The sequence below is a fragment of the Erithacus rubecula genome (assembly GCF_903797595.1).
Source record: "Erithacus rubecula genome assembly, chromosome: 2".
Lineage (NCBI taxonomy): Eukaryota > Metazoa > Chordata > Aves > Passeriformes > Muscicapidae > Erithacus > Erithacus rubecula.
The window spans coordinates 94,364,857-94,388,318 of NC_136685.1; the positions used below are offsets into that span (position 1 = coordinate 94,364,857).

At 37.6% G+C, this 23,462-nt stretch overlaps 1 protein-coding gene across 4 annotated transcripts in view; it reads right to left on the reverse strand.

The window, feature by feature from the left end:
- LCLAT1 (lysocardiolipin acyltransferase 1) overlaps positions 1-23,462 on the reverse strand; it is a 109,763-nt gene that overhangs the window by 43,776 nt on the left and 42,525 nt on the right. For 3 of the 4 annotated variants that reach the window (XM_079298634.1, XM_079298635.1, XM_079298633.1), the window contains 2 exons: positions 14,021-14,167; positions 5,669-5,785 (listed from right to left, as the gene is read on the reverse strand). In XM_079298634.1, coding sequence (XP_079154760.1) covers positions 5,669-5,785; positions 14,021-14,167 — 264 coding nt within the window. The remainder of the gene's footprint in view (positions 1-5,668; positions 5,786-14,020; positions 14,168-23,462) is intronic. The other variant, XM_079298632.1, reaches the window with a different exon arrangement.

Below are 23,462 nucleotides of genomic sequence, written 5' to 3' on the forward strand. Positions count from 1 at the left end.
AGAGCTGCTCTGAGAGACGGCAGTGCTGGTCAGTGTGCAACTCTGGCCTCGCCAAAACCCACAGAAATTTTGGCAGTGGCTCAACATATAATTCTAGGAGTCAGAAATCTGTTCAGCCACAAAGAGGGAGGCTGAATTTTGTTGAAACAACAAATCTAACCTTTCCTGTCATTTGATGTGGGGCCTTTCTACGTCCTGTACCTTTGTTACACACAAGACAAATTATGCACAAACCTGGGAACTGCTGCAGTCCTGCTGCATAGTTTTGTTTGAGCATATAAAACCTCTGCAGGTAATTCAGTAGACACTTCTGTGATCCAGACCCACATGGCTCAACCAATATATATGTGAAGAGGAAAGAAACTATATAATCAAAATAAAAAGCAGTTTATTTAATATGTATATTTATTCATTCATACACCTCACTTACCATAGCCTGAACATTTCAGTCGATGAATAGACCTGATTTTCACACTTGCATCAATTTTCTCTTTAAAAAACATAACACCTTTAGAAATTGTATTACTTTGATATATGTTTGAAAGAATGAATGGCATCTGTCTTGTAAGCTGTAGATGCTTTGGACATAAGTGTCCTCAACACCAGAAGACAAGCCCTTGGCAGTCTCCTGGTAGCATTTCTCACTGACATTTCATCAACTCATACAAGCAACCTCCTACCTCTGTTTCAAAGTCAGAGTAAGAAAAAAGCTCTGGATGCCCATAAACTCTCTTCAAGCTGAAGGGCTTAATGAATAAATATTCCTAGTGCACAGCAAGGACATCCAGGCACTGCTCACAAAGACCTGCAGCCTAACCCTGGTTACTTCACACCTCAGCACAGGGGAGCCAAACCATGTGTCAGCTTTCAGGAACTGTTCAACTATTGACTGCCTTCTACATAAATCTCCAAATCACAAACTGTCTCCCTACATTATTAGCTCAAAAGTGTCATGTAAACAAATTGCACCAGAGCCCAAATAAATGCCATGAAGAGCTCAGTACATAAATATGCATATCTGGATACTCCCAGAAAATCTCAATCTTCACTACTACTGAATCTACATAATAGTCACTAAGCATCCCAGGATTAAAACATTTACATAGTTTTATATAGAGTTAACCTGGACTGAGCATCTAAATAAAACTTCTCTGCCCTTGCAATGAATTCCTTGAAAAGGAATAACTGCTACAAAAAATGTAATTACTGAAGCAACTGTAAAACTTGGGTATGAACATTAGAAGATAGAGATTAGTTTCAACTGTGTGTGTATAAATGTTAATTTTAGGGCAAAACTATCAATTCTGAACCAATCTTGGAAAAAAGATGAGAATCAGTTTCTTTCCATCAGTAAGGATGTGCAATGAAGGCAACCATGTTAAATTTGTATCTTTCCTTATTTTGGGATGCTGCAGTTGGCAGACATTATCTGCAATATATTTTTTCAGTTGGCTAATTATGAACCAGAAATAAATTCAAAGCTGAAATACTATAATAAGACAACTAATTCTGACTAGTCATTATAACATACAACCTATAAAATATAAAGCCCATAATGGGAATATCCAGTCCAATGTGTCTAGCTATTAAAGACTGTTGATGGCTGTTGAGAAGTGTCAAAAAGAGGTCAGTTTAAATTTAATGTTGGCAGGAATGATTGTCTACCAAAGCATGAATAATCTTCTAATGATGCTTTAAAGCACTAGCTCTCTCTTAACACTTAGTGTTTATTTAGTCCTGAGAAAATCTTTAAAAGCCATGAAGCAATTTTAAGAAAACATTCGTAAACAGTTATTTTCTCTTGACAGACTATTTGGCTACAATTACAGATATTATGCCAAGATAATATATGTAATTCAATGAATCCAGACAATATTGAATCAAATCAAACCAGTATTTTCCATCTCTTTGAAACTGAGCATTCAAGTCAGCTGAACTTTCAATGTCATTTGGCACTTCAGAAAAAAAACTTTATAAAATACAAACAAGTCTGAAAACCTATATGTCATTTTTGAGTAACATCCTGACCTTTTATAGAAGGATCTCACAAACTGGATCTTCAAGAACATTTTAACTATATATAAAGAACATATAAACTACAAATGTTTTCAATTAACATTGTTCAAAGCATGGTTTTATAAAAGTCTTATTTAAATTTCTTCACATTTCAGCCCTTTTTGAAGTTACACATTTTGTAAAAGGAGATGAGTTACCCTAACCCAAGTTCTGCCAAAAATTACTCCATACATAACATCTACCCAAAATTTCAAGCTTTAAAAAAAAAAAAAAAGAAAGGATTAAATAGTATTTTAGGAGATGATTAAAGAGAGGGATGAATTTTAAAAAGTAATGACCAATCCTCATTTTGGACCCATGAGTTCACTTTCTGTTGCTCATTTACATTTACTCTGTCTTTCAAAAAATGCTCACCTTTGTTGCCCAAGAAATACAAAAATCTCTAGTAGTTTTTTATTAGATGCTGATTGAAATCAGGATCCTTACAGCTCAGACAACACAAATTATTCACTTGGTCAAGTGAACAAAATTAGAAAGAAGCAAATAGCTTATTTTATTTCTCTTAGCTTTCCATTAATAGTCAACCAACCAGGCATCACTTGCTTGAAAACTAGCAAAACTTGAAAACAGCTGCAGTCCTTACTCTCCTGAGTAAATATATTATTAATCACACATCTAAAGCATGTTCATAGTCTGTTTTTCCCTAAAGCAGGGTGATTCTAAGGTTTCTGTGAATGAGAAAACAATAATGTGATCATTTAAAAATAAAACAATATTTTCACTGTTCTGGCACCTGAGCATAATGCAAGGAAAAACCAGTCAGCTTCTATGTGGGTTTTTGTTCAGAAGAGTCAGCTTAGGGGGCAGAACCAGAACCAGAAAAGAAAAGTTATGACTCAAGCCAAGATATATTGCCTAAACAACTTTTACTGCTTTTTGGTGGATGTCATATAGATATTTTTCCTTAAGCTTCCACAATCTCAGCAGTGACTTAGAAACCATCACAGCAGTATCTCTGGGCCAGAGAGACCAAATGTTGAAATAATGAACATATAAGAGAGAGGAGCCAGCCAGAGGAGTTTGAGTGGTTTCTGCCACCTATGGAAAGTGAAGAACAGATAAATGTTTGGTTTATGCTGGCAGGGAGCAGACAGTGCTTCTTCCAGGAATAAACTCCTTTGCACAGATACAGGCAACATTTTATTGAAGGTTATCCTCACCTGATTCTTCATTTCCTATTCGAAGGGTCACAAATAGTTATTTTTCTATAATAACACATAATTCTTTCATGCTACAGCTTGTGATGCATATTAATCAGGCTTCTTGCCAAATTAAATTAGTTTCTTCAACATTTGAAAAGCAGTTAAACTTCTAATGACATTTTTCCCCTCTTTTCATCAATCTATTTTTGAAGCAAAATAATGTACTCAGGCCTGAAGACACTTAAGCCTCAGGAATGGAAAACAGCCACGAGCCAAAATGTATTCACAGGAGAGCTATAGGGCAATAAGGTTGTCATCTATGCACAAAAATACTTTCAAAGACGTAAACATGATGTTAAAATCTCCACCACTCCCTCCTGCATATTAAAGTCACACACACTGCTTTGTGCCTGCAGTTATGAGGAGTAAAAAAAGAAAATAAATCTGTTTTTATGATTATTACTATGATTAGAGCAGTAAGACAGCTCAGAAACAGGGACTCAGGTTAACACTATATCCTTTGACAGTCGTGGTTTTCATTTATTACTGCTAGCATCAGAAATTAGGATTGTAAAAAATACATTCTATCAGTTTAAGTTATAACTCAAACCAGAGCTGCACACCAACATCTGCATCTGAATAACAACATTGATATCTGTATTGTACAGATGAAAGGACAGATACAGATTTGCACATCTATATATTACACTGAAGTATTTTAAAGTCCACCAACTCCAACTGGGTTGTGTATATGTATATATATATATATCCATTTAAAGAAACCCAAAACTTTTCAACACAAATGGTCCCCATTTTGCACACTTGGAAGCAGTTGAAAAGCAGTTGAAAGCCAATTCTTAAATTAACAAGTAATAACCAGATATTTTAAAATGCTACTTGAGCTACTCTCTCACACATAATTTACTACATAATAGCATACAGTTATAATACATATAGCTTATCAAAGCACCCAATATCTAGTAAATTCAACAGGAAAGGGACATTAATATTTCACACAATATTTGGCTTCCTTAAATAAAAAGGACACATAAAACCACTTCAAAGGCTGGACTATTATGGTTTTTTCCCCAGCTTTCTACTGCATAAAATCAGTTGATCAGCCTCAAATATTTTCCTTTTTATAACCCAACAGCCTAATTTGCAAAGATTGCTCATAGAGCAATGGAAGAGAAAGGCATTTTTATAAAATTAGAAAATTGCTATAAACCACAAAGCTTGTTCCTGCAGCAAATACAGAATTTTTTTAAAGCTATTAATATTTTGAGTGGAAAACATTTCTTTAGCTTAAAATTTAGTCCAGGTTTGAAATATTGTTATGCACTAGGTTAACTTGATGCTGTGAAGTTTTAAGTAAAGCAAGCTGTTGAAATTGTGTATGTGGCAAATTGAGTAATAAATATTCAAGAGAGATGAGTATCTAAGGTGTCCAACTCTGAATGTGTAATACATAGGGTCAAACAGATACATGGGATTGTCCAGCTGGACAAAATTCCAAAGTGTTTGCAGTGATTTTAGGACATCTGCCTAGGAGGAAGGAGGTAAAATGCAAGCCATCTGCTTCGAAGATCCAAGCAAAGATTCCAGCTAGCAAAAAAACCTACCAGCAGGCCCCTATTCTTTCTAATAATCTCAAACTTCTTCTTTTGGCAGTCAAAATAACCAGCATGTGTTAAAGATCTAGAATTGCTTTTCCCTGAAGAACCAGCCTATAAAAAAGTCACTTCATATCTACTGTACATGTTTATTTTCTTCAACCATACATCCTGCAAATATTCACTCATCTGTACCTGAATCCCTGCCACATTTGTACCATTTAAAGGTTACATCCTGATGGCCTCAAACCTCATCAAAACATCCATTCCCAAAACAACTCCCAGACATCTCAGTGTAACAATCATATCTTCATACCCTGTTCTCCTGATAAAAGGGACTCAACCCTGACACCTAAATTAATGCTGGGATGAAAAACTGCTTCTGGGTAAAAAGCAAATAACACACATTCTCTTGCCCACCACCCTGCCAAGCAGCATAACTTGGATTTCATCCAACTCCTCCAGTTGTGAGTCACCATCACCCAAAACATCTGGCAGCACTGGGCTGCATTTCTATGCTGCTGTGCACTGCCCTTGTCCATTTAAAATAACAATTTGTTTACTCAGCTCTCAGACTTAAACCCAGAAGCCTTTTCAGAGAGGGCAGTGACATACATGCCTGTGTGCTCCATGTCAACCACCCACTTAGGATTGAGAACAGTACAGACTGAACTTCCTCGGGATTTTTTCTGAGGTAAAACCGCTAAACAAGCTAAAATATTTAAAACAAAACAATACAAAAATTGCTTCCATTCACTGCATACCTCCTGATGATATCAGTGTCTGTTCTCAAATCTCTCCATGTAACAATCATTTTAAAGGCAAAACAAGGATTACCTTCCCTTAGACGCTCAACCACGAAGGTGAATCCGGTCGTTCGTGGGTGTAAGACGTACTCGTATTTTTTCAGTCCATTCTTCTCAGCAAATTCATTACTGCGGGCTTTGGTATTGGCTGGGGAGAGAAGGGGAAGCACCACTCTGTGTTACTGTGCAAGCAGACTGTGGATTACATGGAATGGTTACACGAGAGGAACAGCAGCTCACACAGTATGGATGTGGTGGCAGACACAGTGTGCTTTCAGTTGGCCATACCATGGTTGAGGAAGAGCCATGTGGATTGCAAGAAAAGCCTTTTTACCCTCTCATTTAACTTGAGCAAATCATCAGCAAATCTTTCATACTTATCAAATGCAATCTGAAATTTATAAATTAATAGTCTGTTAATAGTTCTCTGTACACTTCAATACCCATTCTACAGTAAAACGTATTAATTGGCTCAATTGTGTTTTGGGGTTTTTTTGACTCAAAAGGCACAACATATAGTAATGTAGGTTTGATGTTATGAACAGAAATGCCCTGAAGTCAGTGTTTAACCACATTACACTTATTTCAGAAACAAAACTTTAAAAAGAGGAAGAAAGTTAATCTTTTACATCTTCATTCTGAACTCGCCACGTTTTATTCATCAACCTGTGCTGCACATACCCTAGCCCAATTTAACTTTTTGACCAAGCACCTCAGTGCCACAACATATTCCTGCCACTGTACACAGAGCACATGCAAGGCAGCTGGAAAACACCATGGCTAAACCCCATGACAAAGATATTTCAAACCTCTGGTAAATAAAAACCTCTCATGAGAAAACTGAAGGCCTTCCAGGGCTGCTGCTAAGAGAGGCCACTAAGGAAGGAAGACATGGACACTGAAGCAAAACCTTCTGGAGACAGGTGGAGAGGAGGCAATTTTTTCTCCTGTGATGTGCAGGAGGCTCTTCCAAGCAGCCTCAGTCAACAGCCAAATGAACTTTGCAGGCTACACTCAGTTCTTTACTGTGGGTCCTGCTGTGCCTCCCCTGGGGCCAAAAGGCAATGGACATATGCAGTGTTCCCTTGGCAACATGGCAAAAATCAATTTGATCAAATAACTTATTTAATAACTCATATTTATGAAGTTTTACAGTTGCTTAAAAGACAAAATCCCAGCAACAGATGTATGGAACAAAATCACTGCTTAAGCAATTTTTTTATTTTAAAGCAGAAAAAAATCTGTTTTAAGGGTCCACAGTTAAGCTTAACAGAGATGGGACATAAAGTAATGGAAAACATATAGTTTAATCATTTAACAGAAGTGATGCTTAGAGATAAATCCTTCTTTTTACAATCCTCATAATTTTTTCCTGTGAAGGCACAATAGCACAAGTGAAAAAATCAACAGTGAGAGATTTCCTTTCTGCTGTAATGCAACATTCCCCCATTTTTCTTTTTCCCCTAAATTATGACTTCTTTACTTATCAAAAATGCTGGTGCTCCTCCTAAAGGTTTGTCTACCAGTTAATAAATGCTATAACATACTACCACACTAAATATTTTTTTCCCTGTGACCTACTGTTTCCATGCCTGAGTGCTGTTTTTCATATGTGCAAGCCTTCAGATTCACTGCACAGATTTCCTGACCATGTGATTTGGAGGAAAGGAAAGCTGTTGCACAGTAGCCAAGCAAGTGATTCAGCAAAGAGGATCCAAAGATTTAATTCTTGCCAAATTGCTAAAATGTAAAAATACTTGAAAAACATTACAACTTCAAAAAGCATAGCTAAAATTACAGAATGTGTGAAATACTAAAATTACACTTGGCTATGTAACTTTAATTTATCTTCCCTTGGACATACACATTATGTCTTCAACCACATGGTCAAAATATCTACTTTTGTCTGCTCAACTACTACTCCATTCAATACTGCAAATGACTATTCTGAATCAGCAAAGGGGGACCTGTCTTGCAGACTCCCACTGAAATGGCAAAACTCACAAAATGAGCCATGATCCAGGCTTGGAATAGCTGAAGAGGCAGCAGTAATCAGGTAATTATTGAATACTCCTCCAAAAAAACCAGGTTCTACCTCTTAGGTTCACCAGTTAAAACTACTTTCTAAGAAATGACACAAGTGATCAAGCGTGTTCTTATAAAACATATCCAAATCAAGAGCTCCTTTTCCAGATTCTGGAATGATTCAAGTGAAATGTTTTAAATTAATTTGTCACAAAAGTTCTTAAGGTAATGTATTGTTGTTTCAAAGGGAAGAAATACCATCTTCTTCATTTTCTGCAGATCAAACTTTGGGTTTCACTTCAGAAAATTTGCAATCTGCAAATCAAGTCAATCAGAGCTTTGAGACAAGTGCCATATAAATACACATAATGTTAAGCAGTCTGAAAAAAAATTCAAGTTTTAAGCATCTCAAACTACACACAGTTAGAGAACACTCAGAAAAACTATCTCTGTGTGTCTGCTCAGTAGCACTTTGCTTCAGAGGGAGCATGAAAATGAACTCCTTGGTGTTTGCAAAACACTCCTATTTGCACTAAAAGATAACCAAGGAGTGAAGGGGCACTAATGTTCTCTGAGTAAAATGTAATTGATGCTGCAAGAAAGATCTGGGACCTCCAGTGCCTATTGCCTTGAAGTAATCATCTTCCAGCTTCCTCTAAGTGCACCTCCCTCTACTTGGAAAGAGCTCACTGTAAACATCTGCAAAACATCTTCCAAATTTCCCTTTACTACACTGCTTTTCTGAAAAGTGTGAACAGCTGGACATCAGCACACTGGCCAACACTATTCAGCTATTTCCTGACATTTGTATGGCTGTCTTGCCTCTGGACTGTAAGTTTTATATAACAGAGACTGTTCCCCTCCCCTTTTGCATGACCCTTGTGTAATGGGATTTTACAACTAGAAAAATGCTCCCAGCTAATACAACGATCATTGTCATCTGGAAAAATCATCTCCCTCTCCTCTTCCTAACAACTATAAAGCCACAGGTCTTTGTGCATTAAACATTATTTATTACAGCAAGTCAGGAAGGTCAATGTGCTTTGATGATATACTGAAAGCAAGGGTAGGATAAGCCTCCACTCTACATAAAAATAGGAATGATGCCCTTCCTCTCCCTCCTCTAATCTTGGCACTGGAAAAAACCCAGTTCCTTACTCTTTTATTACTTATGACTAAATGCTCTGACTGCCATCTCATCCAATATAAGGGCCCACTGCTGTTTGGAATCCTTGTGCCAGACACCAGTGCCCAAACTTATGGGGGGAGATTCAGATCACATTCTGCTGCTCAGAACCAGAGCCAACAAAAAGCAGAACATGTGGTGCTCCCCATTCTATGAAACCCAGAGGTTAGAAAATCGATCCAGGAAAATTAGAAACCCAGTTTTATATCTTCTGCAACTTGAGGGAATTCACACAACAAATGCTTCTTTAAAATCCCTTAATCAACAGACCAAGCCACACTGTCAGTGCTGCAAAACTTGTACAGATGTCTTATTGTTCCATGGCCAGTTTATAAAAGTCTTAGGTAGAAAAAAATTAAAAAGTGAAAGATTCCTAAAAACTTCCTTAAAAAGAGGAAACATATGTTCTTTTCTTCCAAACTACCAACACAAATAGCATCAAGCAGCTCTTGAAACAGGGCCTGGAAATGCACTTGGTTTGCCTCAGTCCCAAAAGGCCACTCACATAATTTGGCTGGCTACAGGTAATGTCCCCTATCTCCAGACTCTCTGAAAAGTTGAGCAAGTGTTGCTTTCTAGGAACAAGTATTTTGTTTCTTACACTGTATTTAAGTCAAAGTCAATTTACTTCCCACGTTTTTGCTCACCATTCCTATTAGGAGTATTTAAACCCATTGGTTCTATTTGCTGTTAAAAAAGAATAAGGAGAATGATTTATTTTTATGGAAAGCTGCCAGTTTATCAGTTGAGGCTGATGTGGGACATTTCCAGAGCTGCTTCATGCTCTGTCTCCTCTGGTCTCACACCAACTTGCCTCTCCTCCCCTGTTTCCAATGCATGCAGCCCCTCAAGAGCATGTTCTTTGGGGTAGTGACAGGTACAACCATTCAGTTTATTTGAGTCTTTACAAACTTCTGCAGAGCAGCTACCAAAGGACACAAATTTCAAGAATTTAGGGGTCTGGACAAGCGTTTTTGTGCTCCCATGCCACCTTTGGTAAATAATTTGATAATTTTTTTTTCCATTTTTCTCCAAATCCCATTTGCCACACACTAAAATTACTGGAAAAGCTCAAAGTCTGTACTTTCCAAAAGCACCACACTTCAAAATTTCATTTAAAGTAACTGAAGGAAGAAATGGTGCTAACACACTTTCTCGATTTTTAATTTACAGATTTTAAAGAGGGTAAATCACTTTTGCTCCTGAAGAGCTGTACATAAAATCTAATTTTTTTAGTAAAATGGTATTTTTACTTCTGTGAGCTGAAATTTCATATTAAGTACTACCTTTTCCTTTAATTTCACTTGTGATAAAAACATGCATGTTCTTCTACGACTTCAAGGATTCTCAAATTATAGTAGAGCCAGACAGTGAAAGAATAAATGAGTACTCTAAAAGTCTCTCAAATTAAATGAAAAATAAAATCCTCATTTACCTATTAGAGGTCTGCATGGAAATGCCAAAGCTTTACTGGCTCACAGTTAATATTTTAAGAAAAAATGAAGCAATTTGTCTTACTTGTGCTACTTTTAACCTTTTCCATGTTAGAGCAACTCCTACCAGTGCTTCTGATCAATATTTTCTTTGTACTACCAAAGCACATCACATTTACTAGCAAAGTTAAAAATCCAACTGCAGTTCCTTGCTACCTTCTGTCATCCACATTCCTGTCAAAATCTGAACTTCAGCAAGCTACTGGTTTTTAGCTGTTCCTCAAGGAAAAAAGCTCTGTGCAATCACACTGTCCATTTGTTCCCTGCAAACAAAGTTTACCAGGGACAAGAGATTCAAAGGTAATGGAGCCCAGCAGAAGCTTTAGAAAAAACTGGGTAAGGGAAGCTTCTGAGAGTAGAGATGTGAGTAAAGGCAAACCCAGGGCAGGGTCCATGGCTGTTGGTGTGCCAGGGCTCTCAGCACAGCATGCAGAGTCCAGGGTGAGGCAGGAGCTGTGCGGGGAAATGTCACACGCAAGGGACACGGGAAAAGGAGCATCTGGCATGAAGGAAGGACCACGGACAGGGATGCACACACAAATCAGAGGAAACCAGGCTGTACCAGCCACACAGCAACACAGCAACTCTTTTTTTTTGTCCCCTAGTTGCTTTCTGAAGAATTGCTCCAAACAAAAGGGACACCAAGAGAAACAAAAGAACAGGCAATATGGTGGGTTGTATTCCACCTTTCTGGAGCCATGAGACTCATGGTTGCTTTGTTTTCTTCAGGGCTTCCAAAAGTTTGGCTACATGTTTACCTGCTGAGGGCTTCTTTTTAAGCAATTACAATAAAATACCTTTGAGCTTTAACCTTCAAGTACTCCAGAGTGAAAAGATGGCCAACCTATCAGAAATAAGTATACAATTATACATTTATTACCTCAGCCCCTATACAATCCAGTCTGCAAAAACAATGTTCAGGGTTCATGACATTACTGTTTCTAAAATTTATGTAGCATCTGCCACAGCAAAGTACTTCACCACCTTAAAGTCAGGCAGTATCCCATAGATAAATACAGTGCTATTTTACATTTTTTTGAAATCTCATTCCCAAATTCCTAAAAATATTATAAAGAGGAGAAAATCTATCATTGTCATGTGCCCACTGAGAGGATAAAAAAAAATGACAGCAGCAAAGAGCTGCACAGCAATTCTGCTATTCAGTGATGTAGAATGTTACTCTTCATTTTAAGCATTAGAGAAATTTTGTTTTCAGAAGTAATTACCAGTTTTGCTATTTGGTCAGAAAACGAGAGTGACTGCCTCTATTTTTGCAAAATGTTCCCTAGAATTTTGAGCAACTGTTCAGGACACAGTTTACTTCTCATTCTAAAGGACGGAACATGAAGTTGCAACAAGTCCTAATGTCAATAATGCAACAGTTTTCTGAAAAAATTTCTTCAAAATGGTATATATACTATCTTCTATCATTCTCATATGGCACAAATTTACTGCTTGGTCAGGATTAGTTTGTAAAGGGATTTCTTTCCTGTCTCCTCTCCAGTATTTTAAGAAGTATATTAAGCAGTATTTCCTGTGAAGACAATCAGAGCAGGAAACCTATTCACTTCCAGAGAAAAAAATCCCAGGGTTTTGTCCATCTCTATTCATCCTTTTATGCACAAATGTAGTATGCAAGTGGCATTCAATACCTGATGTCAATTTCAGAGTGACAAAGACAGCACAGTTCAGCATGTCAGAAGCCAGCACAGCAGTGCCCTATTGTCTTCCCTTCCCACCATTCTGCTGCTCACACCCACCTGTGGTGGCCTCAGCAGAACAGCACAGTTAGTGCATCTCCACTGGGCCTTGTGAAGTTAGAGAGAACATGCTACACAGGTATAAAGAAAAAAAAATCTATGAACAACATGCATTCAAAAATTCAATTAGATTTTTGTTAAAGTAATTAAATAAATAAACATGTTCCCATGAGTTTCTCAGTAGATGATATCAACAGCATATACCCAGGTTTAGCCTAAGTCATTTATATAAGTAATTGCAGCAGAGAAAAACCCTGTGCTTCCTTGAGCAGCATTACATTCAGGTGGGAGCATCCTCACTCCTGTCTTTTGGACTCTACAGCACAAATGTTAACACACTGTGGCTGTCTAGGTCCTCAGCCAAATCTTTTTTTAAACCTGCAGTATGAAGCTTCCTCAATTCTTTGAAAATCTGTTGTCTCTCAGGAATATTAGATTCCTCTAGAGACTAGAAGGCATACATAATTTATGGAATGAATTCCAAACAATCCAATTCTTTCAGGTATCTTGAGATGTAGCACATCTATTCAGAGAGTGTGAGTGCTCTAAGGAGCTGTTTCCTGACTCCATGAGTAAGATAAAGATTTTACCTCATAATTTAGGAGATAGTTCCTCATATATTCAAAGAAAAAAAGTTGAATTGAGATAATTTCATAGAATCATAAAATGGTTCAGGTTGGAAGGGACTTTAAAGATCACCTCATTCCAACTCCTTGTCATGGGCAGGCACATCCCCCACTAGCCCAGGCTGCTCAGAGCCCCATCCAGCCTGGCCTTGAACACTGTCAGGGATGGGGCAGCCACATTCTCTGGGCACCCTGTGCCAGGGCCTCACCCTTCTTTAGTGAAGAAAATTCCATCTTTCTTTCTAACTTCAGATACAACATAACCAATTCAACAAGAGGTATCATGTGAAGCAGTCCAAGAATATTCAATGAATTTATCCTCTTTAAGGAAGGCTGATCAAGTGATGACAATTCCCTGTAGTGTGACAGCATCTGAATACTATATTTTAAGGATATTTGAAATACAGAAGAAAAATAGCACCATATGCTAGTTATTTTTATACCTTATCTAGTACTTACTGATGTGGCTTTGCAATAAAATACAATTTGAGAATATCTGCAATGGAAAGTTTAGCAAAAATCTTTTAAATAAGCTAAAAGCTAGAAGCTTAATTGCAATTGATTTTCTATTTAAAGATAATGCTTATCAAATCAGGCATCATGCTGGAGGCACGAAACACCACAGAACATTCATATGATATTTTCTTTTATAGGCACTTGAGTTGTCTTCAACATTGATTAACAGCTTCCTAATGATGCCATGAGATACCTGTATTAAGGCAGATATTTGATTAAAATTAATACTACAGGATCAAAGTCATTCCACTTACTCCCATGGTAATCTCAACATTTGTTTTTCAGAGATATTTCCCTTACAGAGGCAGATACAGACTGCTTACAGTACTTACATGGCCTAAGGAACAAGTATCTCCATGTTCCCCTCTTAAAATATTAGGCTAGAAATCAAATAGAATCATTAGTCCTTTTCAATCACTCTTTCATAGGTATGAAATGATTTTGTCACAGTAATTCAGGAAATGGCAGCATGTGAGTGATATATTCTACATCTTGAAACCTGCTTTTGCTAATGCAGTCTATGTACAGTACTGACCAATAAAAAGCAGTGTCAATCATCAGATGCTTTGCAATGTAAGTTATTTCAGGAAGACTGGCAAAGTGTCCCAGTGGAACTGTGTGTGTGTGCCTCTCACATGAATCAGTACATTGTTTGATCATTTATTATCGTTCTACGACCCATGAGAACCAAGCCTTGGACTTCCTTAAACTCTTTCCATAAAGAACAAAGAATTTCAATGTAGAACATTCCCTGAGAAGGTGACAGATGCAGCCTACCTGTGAGATCAGTTCCCTCTGGAAAGATGAGGAGCTGTAGTGGTTCACGAATGTCACAGAAATAATCCAGCATTTTTTCAAAGTGACTCTTGTCATCTTCCCACTTTCTCTGAATGAAAACAAAGGCTGCAACCTGCATCGCCCAGCCTAAAGTTAAAAAAACCACATCTTTAGCAACATTTCACTCTGATACTTCCACAGTGTTGGTTATTCCAAACAATTGTATAAATTACGTTAGACCCAATCTGCTACCCACCTGTCCTCAACTCTGATAAGAGCACTTGGTTACCTTGCAAAAAGACTTTTGGATAAGTTAAAAAAAGAATGCATAAATGCATTCAAACCTCAAGTTACCAGACCAAGAATAGGGTCAATGCTGTCCTGAAATAAGATTGTAGCAATGTGGGGGTTGATCTCTTCTCCCAGGCAACAGGCACCAGAACAATGGGTTTAAGTTGCACCAGGTTTAGATTGTTTATCAGAAAAAAATTTTTCACCAAAAGAGTCAAGCTAGCCCTAGGAACAAGCTATCCAGAGAAGTGTTTGAGTCACCATGCCTGAGAGTATTTAAAAGCAGTACAGATGTGCTGCTTAGGGACACAGTGTTTAGGGATGTGCTCAGACTTGATAATCTTAAAGGTTTTTTCCATCCTAAACAATGCCACAATTCTCTGAGGTAAAGCACTAAAACCAGAAAGTATCTGATCCTTTGAGGGCTTTATTACACATACCTCCTTATAATTTTCATTACTCATAGAAAAAAAAAAGAAGCTTTTCTTTACACTTTATTATAGAATAAAGAACAAACTATATATATCTATTTGTTTGTATTAATACTCACAAAGAGTTGCAGCCTGCCATCAAACTGACAATGTAATGCAGTGAAGTAAGTGCAACTGCTGCTGAGCCTGCAGCTCAGGGGTCACACCCCATTATCTTCAGTAAGTATTCTCAGCTCTTTTTGGTATATAGTGTACAGCAAATGACATAATATTACAAGTTCTGTCCATTAGCTCAGACAGGAGGATGAAAAACCAGGGCTCCAGCTCCACCACATGCCTGAGGTGCTCCCTTCCTAAACAGGGTTCAGAAGAGCATGACATTGCCTTGCCACTGTACTTGGTGAGCTTGTAGCTCATCAGAAAACCTGCAGAGAGATCCTGCACATCAAAGAGAAAACATCACAGCTGCTCATTCTCCTCTTTGCTCACCACTGTTCTCAAAGCTTGTTTTTCCTTTGCTGACAACTTACAGCATGTTATTCTTGCCCTTCATTTCAGCTCCTCTTTACAGGATTCTTTTATATTCTGTTCACAGCAGTACCTCATAAGGACCATATACTAGAAAACTACTTATTAAAGTCACTCAGTTTCTTTTTCACTTTTGTCACTCACTTCTTTTTCACAGTCAGCCTGGACAATACATTACCCTGCTGCATTATCTCTTCTGTATTGGTTAGAAACATTAATTGTTTTGTTAAAGATTTGTCACCTTTTTCATGGGGCAAATACTTTTCAGATCAGTTAAACAGATGGAACATGAATAACTAGCATGATGTCTGCAATCTGGATCGTAATGCATCTCAGATAATCAATGATATTCAGACAACTGAATAGCAGAAGTAGTTATATGACTTAAGAAGAGAAATGCCCAGAATGCAGTCTCAGCAAATCTTCTCATTTTTGCATACTATATTTGTGAAAAACCCTTTGTAAAGGAAACTCAACTTTGACTGCCACATTTTATGTGTATTTATGCACCTATCACATTCCCACATCTGCAGTATCAAGAAGTGTCAGTACAGCTTTATTAACAGAGGCTATCCATGTTTAAACAAATTGTTTGCAGGAAAAAACTAAAGGTACACTTTACAGTAACTTTAAAATATGATGTAATTTAACCATGCTATCTTTTGGCATGTAATCATCTCCTAATGTCACAATACATGGCATAAAAATAGTGCCACACTAGTATTTGAAATTGGGGCTTGATTTCCACACTAGTGTTACATAGAGATGACATCTTTCCATACCAAATGGTGCCCAAGCATTTGGTTCCTCTAGAAGATAGGTGGAGACTGCACAAAGCTGCATCAGGGAAATTCAGATTGGATGTTAGGAAAAGGTTCTTCACTGAAAAGGGTGGTCAGTCACTAGAAAAGTCATCACAGCATCTTTGAACCTGGCAGAGTTTAAAGAGTACCTGACTGAGGCTCCTGATCATGGTTTGGCTTTAGGCAGTCATGAGAGGAGCAGGGAGCTGGACTTGGTGCTCCTTAGGAACCCCTTCCAACTTGAGATATTGTGATACTTCATTTGATATCAATTTCATAAAAATGGACAATGCAAAGGACAAAATCCCTCTCAGCAGAATCAGAGATGTCTTGAACCATACAATTTACAACTGTGAGAATGCAGATGCTCCACAGGACAGTGGGAAAAATACACAGAAATTAGGAAAGTTCTGCTGTGATTTCAGTGCTTTACAATCATTTGTAGCCCTCAGCCCAGAGCTTTTGTATGTTTTATGTACACAGGCCCTATATGGAAACCTGCACTGTTCTAAGCCATTTTATTGTGTGGTATCACACATCAGGCCTAAATTATTCAGTCCTTGAGTTCTCATTGCATCAGAGTCTGTAGGCTGAAAGAATGGAAGCAGAAAGCAAAATAAATCCTCACTTAAGGAAGCCTGCTGATGCTTTCCCAGGTCAGCAGCTCCTTAGGAGTGATTCTGGTCTATAACAAAGGGAATATGGAAAAAGCCACCAGATCCCATCCTCTCTCCTACCCTTCTTCAAGCAGCACAAGGCTTTAAATTATATCAAAACTTGCACATAAACTCACTCTAGCTATCATTCTTCAACAGCACTGTGAGCATCAAATTATAAACACTTTTTAGCTAACAAAAGATGCTGCTTGGGTGACTTGTGCTTGACTAAATTGCATAAAGAAGAGGATAAAGTACAGTAGTTTCCCATTCCTTCTCTAAGTGGTGGTGTTATATATGGGCTATGAATAATTAAACAGAAGCAGTAATGTAATGACAGTACGATGTCAGGGAGAAGGAGTGGGAAAGGAGTTGGGAGGCATCCAGTTTTTAAGATAAACAACAGGTTTGATTTTCAATCCTTTCCAATAAATAACATCCAGTGTTCTGGAAGAATGTGTCTATCTTTAAGCTTTTATCTGATTAGATAAAACAGTCCTGACTGTTTAAATAAGAAGAGATTATCTAATAGATAGATGACTAAGAGTAAAGGACCCAGGTTTCCTCCTGACTTACCCCAGCACAGCACACTGGGCCAAGCTGTTTTACCAGCTATGACAGTGGGAAAATTTCCACATTTGCTCAAGCTTCAAGGCCTCCAGGCAACAAAACCATGAATTCCTGATTTCTATAAAGCCCTGGTTCATGCATCAGTGGGGACAGTGCCTGCTGTTTATGTTTCTCATCACCCCACCAGTGTAAAGTGGGAAAGGAAACCCCACTTTTGTCTGCCTTGGAGCAAAACTAAAGCAGCTCTTGCTGTGATTTCCATTCCAGTGTGTCTGCATCGTGCTGCTGCAGAAACAACATGTTACAAGTCCAAGACATGACGTGGGAGCCAAATGGGAATGCATGGGGAAGCAGGAGGAATTCAGTAAATCAATGGGCAGAATGAAAGGTTTTGCTAATCAGTAATATTTATGAAAATGCAGCAGAAGATGGTCCCTTCTCATGTGCAGCCTGCAGTAAGGCTTGCTATTCGGTTTATGTCAACATATTTTTTAAAAAAATTAAATATATTTTGCTCTCTTTGCACAGCATTTCTGGTTGTCTAAAAGCTCCTGGACAACAGGAATTTACCTATCAAAGGCAGCATTTACTTGACTGGGAAAAAATGGCTGCCTTTGATTTGCAGATTCTTATGAAATCATCGATGACAAAAACACAGTAGAGAAACAGCATAGCTAAAGAAATCATAACAGTGCACATCCATTTCTTTGCTAAAATAATCTTCTTATCAGAGCAGACATTTTGGATGACTAACATCCCTTGGAAAGGCACACAAAAAGCATCATACTGCACAGCTCTTGTTCCAAATTGCTAAACAGCAGTGCAAAATCCTACCAGAGAGAATAGCTAGCCACATTGACCTTTAAATCAACTTTCCAGAGAAAAAATAAACAAGCAGCTTAAAATCTCTAGGAACACAGACATGGTAATGATATGTATCCTATTAGAACGTAATTCTGCACGGGGAAAAAAAAAAAGTGCTTGTACAAAGAGAAAAGCTGCTATTGAAATATAGAGATGTGCTGTACATAAGAATTTCCTTACTGCCTTGGGGATAAAGCAAACTACAGCTTATGCAGGTCAAGAATTTGCAGCATTGTATTAAAAATACTAGCTCCAAGTCTAAAGCTTTTTAAATTCTAAGACTCTGCAACTTTATTTTCCTCATCCCAAAATCCTTTAGAAGAAAACAGCACTTAAAGCTGAAATTTCTTTAGTGTGATTTCATTGCAAAGGTAATTGGGAAGTAAGCAGATACCAAAGATGCATGTGACAATGAACAAGAGAGAAAGAGCTGAGTTGTGCCAAAAAAGGTTTTTGTTTGGTTTTGTATCACCATTTTATACATAACCTCAGAAATTAGATATCCCCCAAAATGTAACATCTCAAAGAGGGATATTATGGCTGATATTAAAAGCAAACATACACATACACCCCCCTCAAGCAAATGGTATCTATGTATGTTACCTATAGCAACCTAACAGAACAATTAATAATACTAAACCTCTTGCAACCAAATTTAATAAATGATTCAGAATTACAGAAACAAGTAGGAAGGTAAAAGACCTAACTATGGGGTTTACTATTATATTCATTCATCCTTTTTCTTCTACAACTGGATTATTCACTGCAGTATCAAAAATAGAAGCCTTATTCAGTGTGCCTACATTCAGCAGGGGTCTGGTCCTGATCAGGGGTTTGAGGCATCAGGGAACCAGACATCCAGGCTTAATAAGGGAAATCACTCGGAAGCTCCTGATCCCACTGTACACAAATAATTGGGACCATTAACAGTTTGTTACTCCAAGTGTTTTGCTGCATAAAATCACCACGAGGCAACAAGTATGCAGTTCTGAATGTCCCCTGTTTCAAAGATCTGTGGGTACTGAAAAGATGCTGGCACATAAAAAAATCACACAGGAAGCCAGGGTGCAAAGTTACTGTGCATATACACCTTTGAGTTTTAATCAGTATAGACTCATAAGAACATTTCTGCAAATGCAATTAGAATTGGGCATTTTGCTGTTATTCCTATTTCCTAAATAGTTTTATGTCTAAAATCCCAATGCAAATTAGGTTTTTTTAATATATGTAATGTAATGGTTTGAGAGCAGAAACCAGGAAAATAAAGAAAAAAATGCTTCTTGAAACAATCTTGTAAAGTACAATCTCTGCTGCTGGCAAGTTTTCTTTAACCATGCTTATTTCCAATAATTTAGTTAATAGGAGAATAATGAATTGAATGATTACTATCTGATTGGGTGAATTCTTTAAGCTAATTACAATATAAACCAAGAGATAAAATTCATGAATACAAATTCACAGTAGTGCTCCTGGTTTTACAGTGAATAATCTGATTCAGTCTACTTGTTAATTTGATTTAATCTGTGAGGTGTCCATTTAAAAACCACCATGCTTTTGCTATTGCCTTGCCCTAACAGACTGAATATTAATCCACATCTGTTTTCAAATTATTTTTATGGTCATTTCCAGTTTATATTCAGAGGATATGTTTCATACATATATATCCCTACATAGCCTACCATGCATTCTATAGAATATCATCTTTTTCAATGTATATGGAGCCTAACCAACCCTTTTTTCTCTTACTCAAACAATTAAGAAACAGCAATGTTAGAAACACACATTTTCAAAGTAAGTGCAAAAAACCCAAAAATATTTTGGTCTTAGTCTGATTAGTTAGTTTTATCTTTGACTTCCCCATAGTTCTCATGCATTCATTTTCAGTACCAAATGATTTTAAATGTTATGTTCATTTAAGTCAAATTCAAGTATTAAAGCTTTCTGCATTTCTTTGCTCTGCTTTATTCCCTTGTGGAAGAATACAGGATGTGCCAGCACAAACCCCTGCTTTAGCTTACTGTTTACTCAGAACACAATTAGAAGCTTCTTCAAACAAGGTTTGCAGGACAAGATTTCCTTGTCAGTGCAAGAACAATGTCAACAAGCTAGTCAGATACAGTGGCCTAGTCTCACCTGTGAAAAGATCACTTTGGAACCTTCTAGAAAGAATATGCCATTGAAGAACTGGTATCTCTCAGTCAAGGAACACACACAGAGAATGAGAAATAATGTGGAAAAAACTCATTACAGCAGTAGCAAGGTATGTGTGTATTTAAAGCACCCAGAGATACACCATCTTCTTGGAAAGTATCCTTTCAATATTCAGTGCCTTAATCATGGTTCAGAAGGATGTTACTTGGACACTTCATATTTGAAAATTCATTTCATTTCCTAAATGATGCCATTTTTATAGAATATGGACAATTACATGATTAACTCTACCATTATACCAGTGCTACTTACAAAGTGCTATAAATATCATTATGGATTATTAAACCTCTTGTGTTATAGTATGCATCTTAAATGTTATTTTGAATTAAATTTTCAAATTAAATTTTATTTAATGTGATGCACTGTGTAAAATCAAAATAACAGAACATAACATCACTCAAAAGTAAAGCAAACTAAAGCAAAGACTCTGGGATGGCTGGAAAGTAGCTTTTCCTGATGCATTTTAAAAATACATCAATAGAGTGAAACAGCACAGGAAAACCTAAGTGTTAAAAAAGATGAGTCTTGCTCAATACATATCTGGAGAAAAGCCCAACATCACTCCAAAATCTCCAAAGATGTGAAGAAAACAACCTCCAGTTGTGAGACTCTGAGACAAGCAGGCTCTACCAAACAGTGTGAGACTGTGCCAAGGATGTGTCACCTGAACTGCCAGTCAGGCATGGGGAGAGGTGACAGTGAAATACCTCTTCCAAATGCTGCATCCTCTTCAGATGCTTCATCTGCTCTGTGGAGGACCATGAAGGGAAGCCAGCCTGAAGAGCTGGGCTGTACAGATGCTGCATAACCCATTGACAACAGTAAAGAATGCAAGTCAGGAAAACACACCAGCCTCATTCTGCTCTTATCTGTTCTGTGAGCTTGGAGAAAACAGCCTCCACCTCCATCACTTATTGTTTGCAAAATGGGGAGAAAAAAAGAATTTAGCATCTGATCTCACACTTCTGATGTGCATTCTGGAGATGGAAAGGGGTAGAGAACAGATGGAGTCCTTACTATATAGAAAGGATAAGGAAAATTTAATGGAACACAGGCTTGTTGGCTTTAGTTGTGGGATTTTTTTTCCCCTCACAGGGGTGGGAGAAACCTATTATGCCTTTCCTGGATGAGTTTCCAAGCTGGGAAACAGGACCCTAAGCTTTTCTTCCCCACAAAATTAAATAAAAAAGAATATGAAGTCACAGCCAACTTAAGATGCATTTTTGCTGCAAAGTAATAACCATTCACATGTAAAACTTCAAGAGAGTCTTCACCAGGAATAACTGGTAGAATAACAATTGTGCTTGCCATTAGAAAGCATGCTTTTCAACTTCTACTTCCAAAATCACGTAGGATAACAACTCTATGGTAATTAAGTCTGACAGCTCATAATTGAATTGCTAGAAGACAAAACATCACAGCTCCTCAAAACCCTCAGCCTATTTTAATGTAAGATACTTGACACAGGAACTATACTAGAAAGTTGAGTAGGCTACAGCTTTAATTTTTTTAAACTAATATGCTCTATTGGTAAGGATTTTAATGTAAATCCAGCTATAGATTTGCTTTTGCCTGAGCAAAGGAGCTGTATGCTGAAGCATTCCCATCCCTACCTCTGGAAGTAGCTGTGGCAGCACTTCCATGCCAATACAAATGTGCTCAGATCCTCCACAACGTGCTGCTTTAGCTATACCCCAATTGAGTTAAGTGTTAAAATTTTCTAGGCTTAGTGACAACAATATTTTACTTCATGGTAGCTGATCCATCATAGCTGTCGGTGTGCATGCTCTTAGCCTGTGGCAAAGGCAGGATAATTTGAGTTGTTTTGCCCTGCTTCATTGAAAAGCAAGATGACTCAAATTACTTTGAGCTTGCTTCAGGCGAGGCTCGCACACTTGGACAGCTATAATGGATCAACTGACGTGCAGCACAAGATTGGTGGGGCTAAGCCCAGTGCTGAAACAGAGCAAACCTCCTTTTTTTATCCTCTGGCATTTAACTTCAGCCTTTGAGAGCTACAACATGTGAGTGAACAGATGAGTGAAAAACAACAAAAAGCTCCTATGCCTTGCAATCTTCTCTGAGAGCAATGGTAGCCACAGAAAAACTTGAATGCAGAGATGAAGATCTGGACAGAGTTACTCAGTTATCTCTGCTCCTAACTACTCCAGGCTTGTCAGCTTTCTTTAGTCTCCTCTTTTTCCTTTGTCATCTTGTCCTTCCTGCTCCTGTCCCAGTCTGCTTCAACTATAATTCCCTCCTTTAGCAGCCTTAGTGAGCCTTTTCAAAACAGGGAAATCTTCAAGATATGTTCACCAGTGGTGCCTGCAACACCTGCATACTTTATATTTTTACACTGCAATAGAATGGTATTTATCTTTTCCATCTGCACTAAGCAAAACTAGAATTAATATTATCTAATGTGGCAGCCATGCACTGACATAAGTCTCTCTCTCACTTTTCCATACATTTATCTGATAGCACCCAAACTAAACTCAAATTTCAATTTATTTTTCCCATACATGTTGAGGTATATTTAACCATTAAAATTCAAATATTACTGTAAGCTTATCCAACACATTACTCTTCTCAATGAAATCTTACTGGTTATCACAAGACTACTTTCACAAATGAAACTATCAGGAAAAATGTTAAAACCATTTCCTAGTCATTATCTGGTCATCTCACACTACCTTGTATGTTCCTGGAACAGATGTGTTCCACAGCACATGCTGAACATGACTGCACCATAATCTGTATGCCTTCCCAAACTACTCCTAATTAATTGAGAATAGATGAGAATATTAATTGCTCCTATCTATTACAAGTACTGTAGAGAAATCCTACCATGTCAGACCATGCAGGAAACTGTCAATGCCATTAGAAATTCTCCTTGAAAACTGATACTGCAGAATGTGTCAGTAGCTTCTGATGATGTCAGATGAGAAACAGCAGCAACAGCCAAGAGCACAGTAGTGCTCCCTCCAGACGCCAGCTTTGGCAAGATGTACTGAAATGCTGCAAGAATGTTTCTGAAATTGAGATTACTGAAATGTAATATCTCTTTTTAAAACTTTACTGCACACAA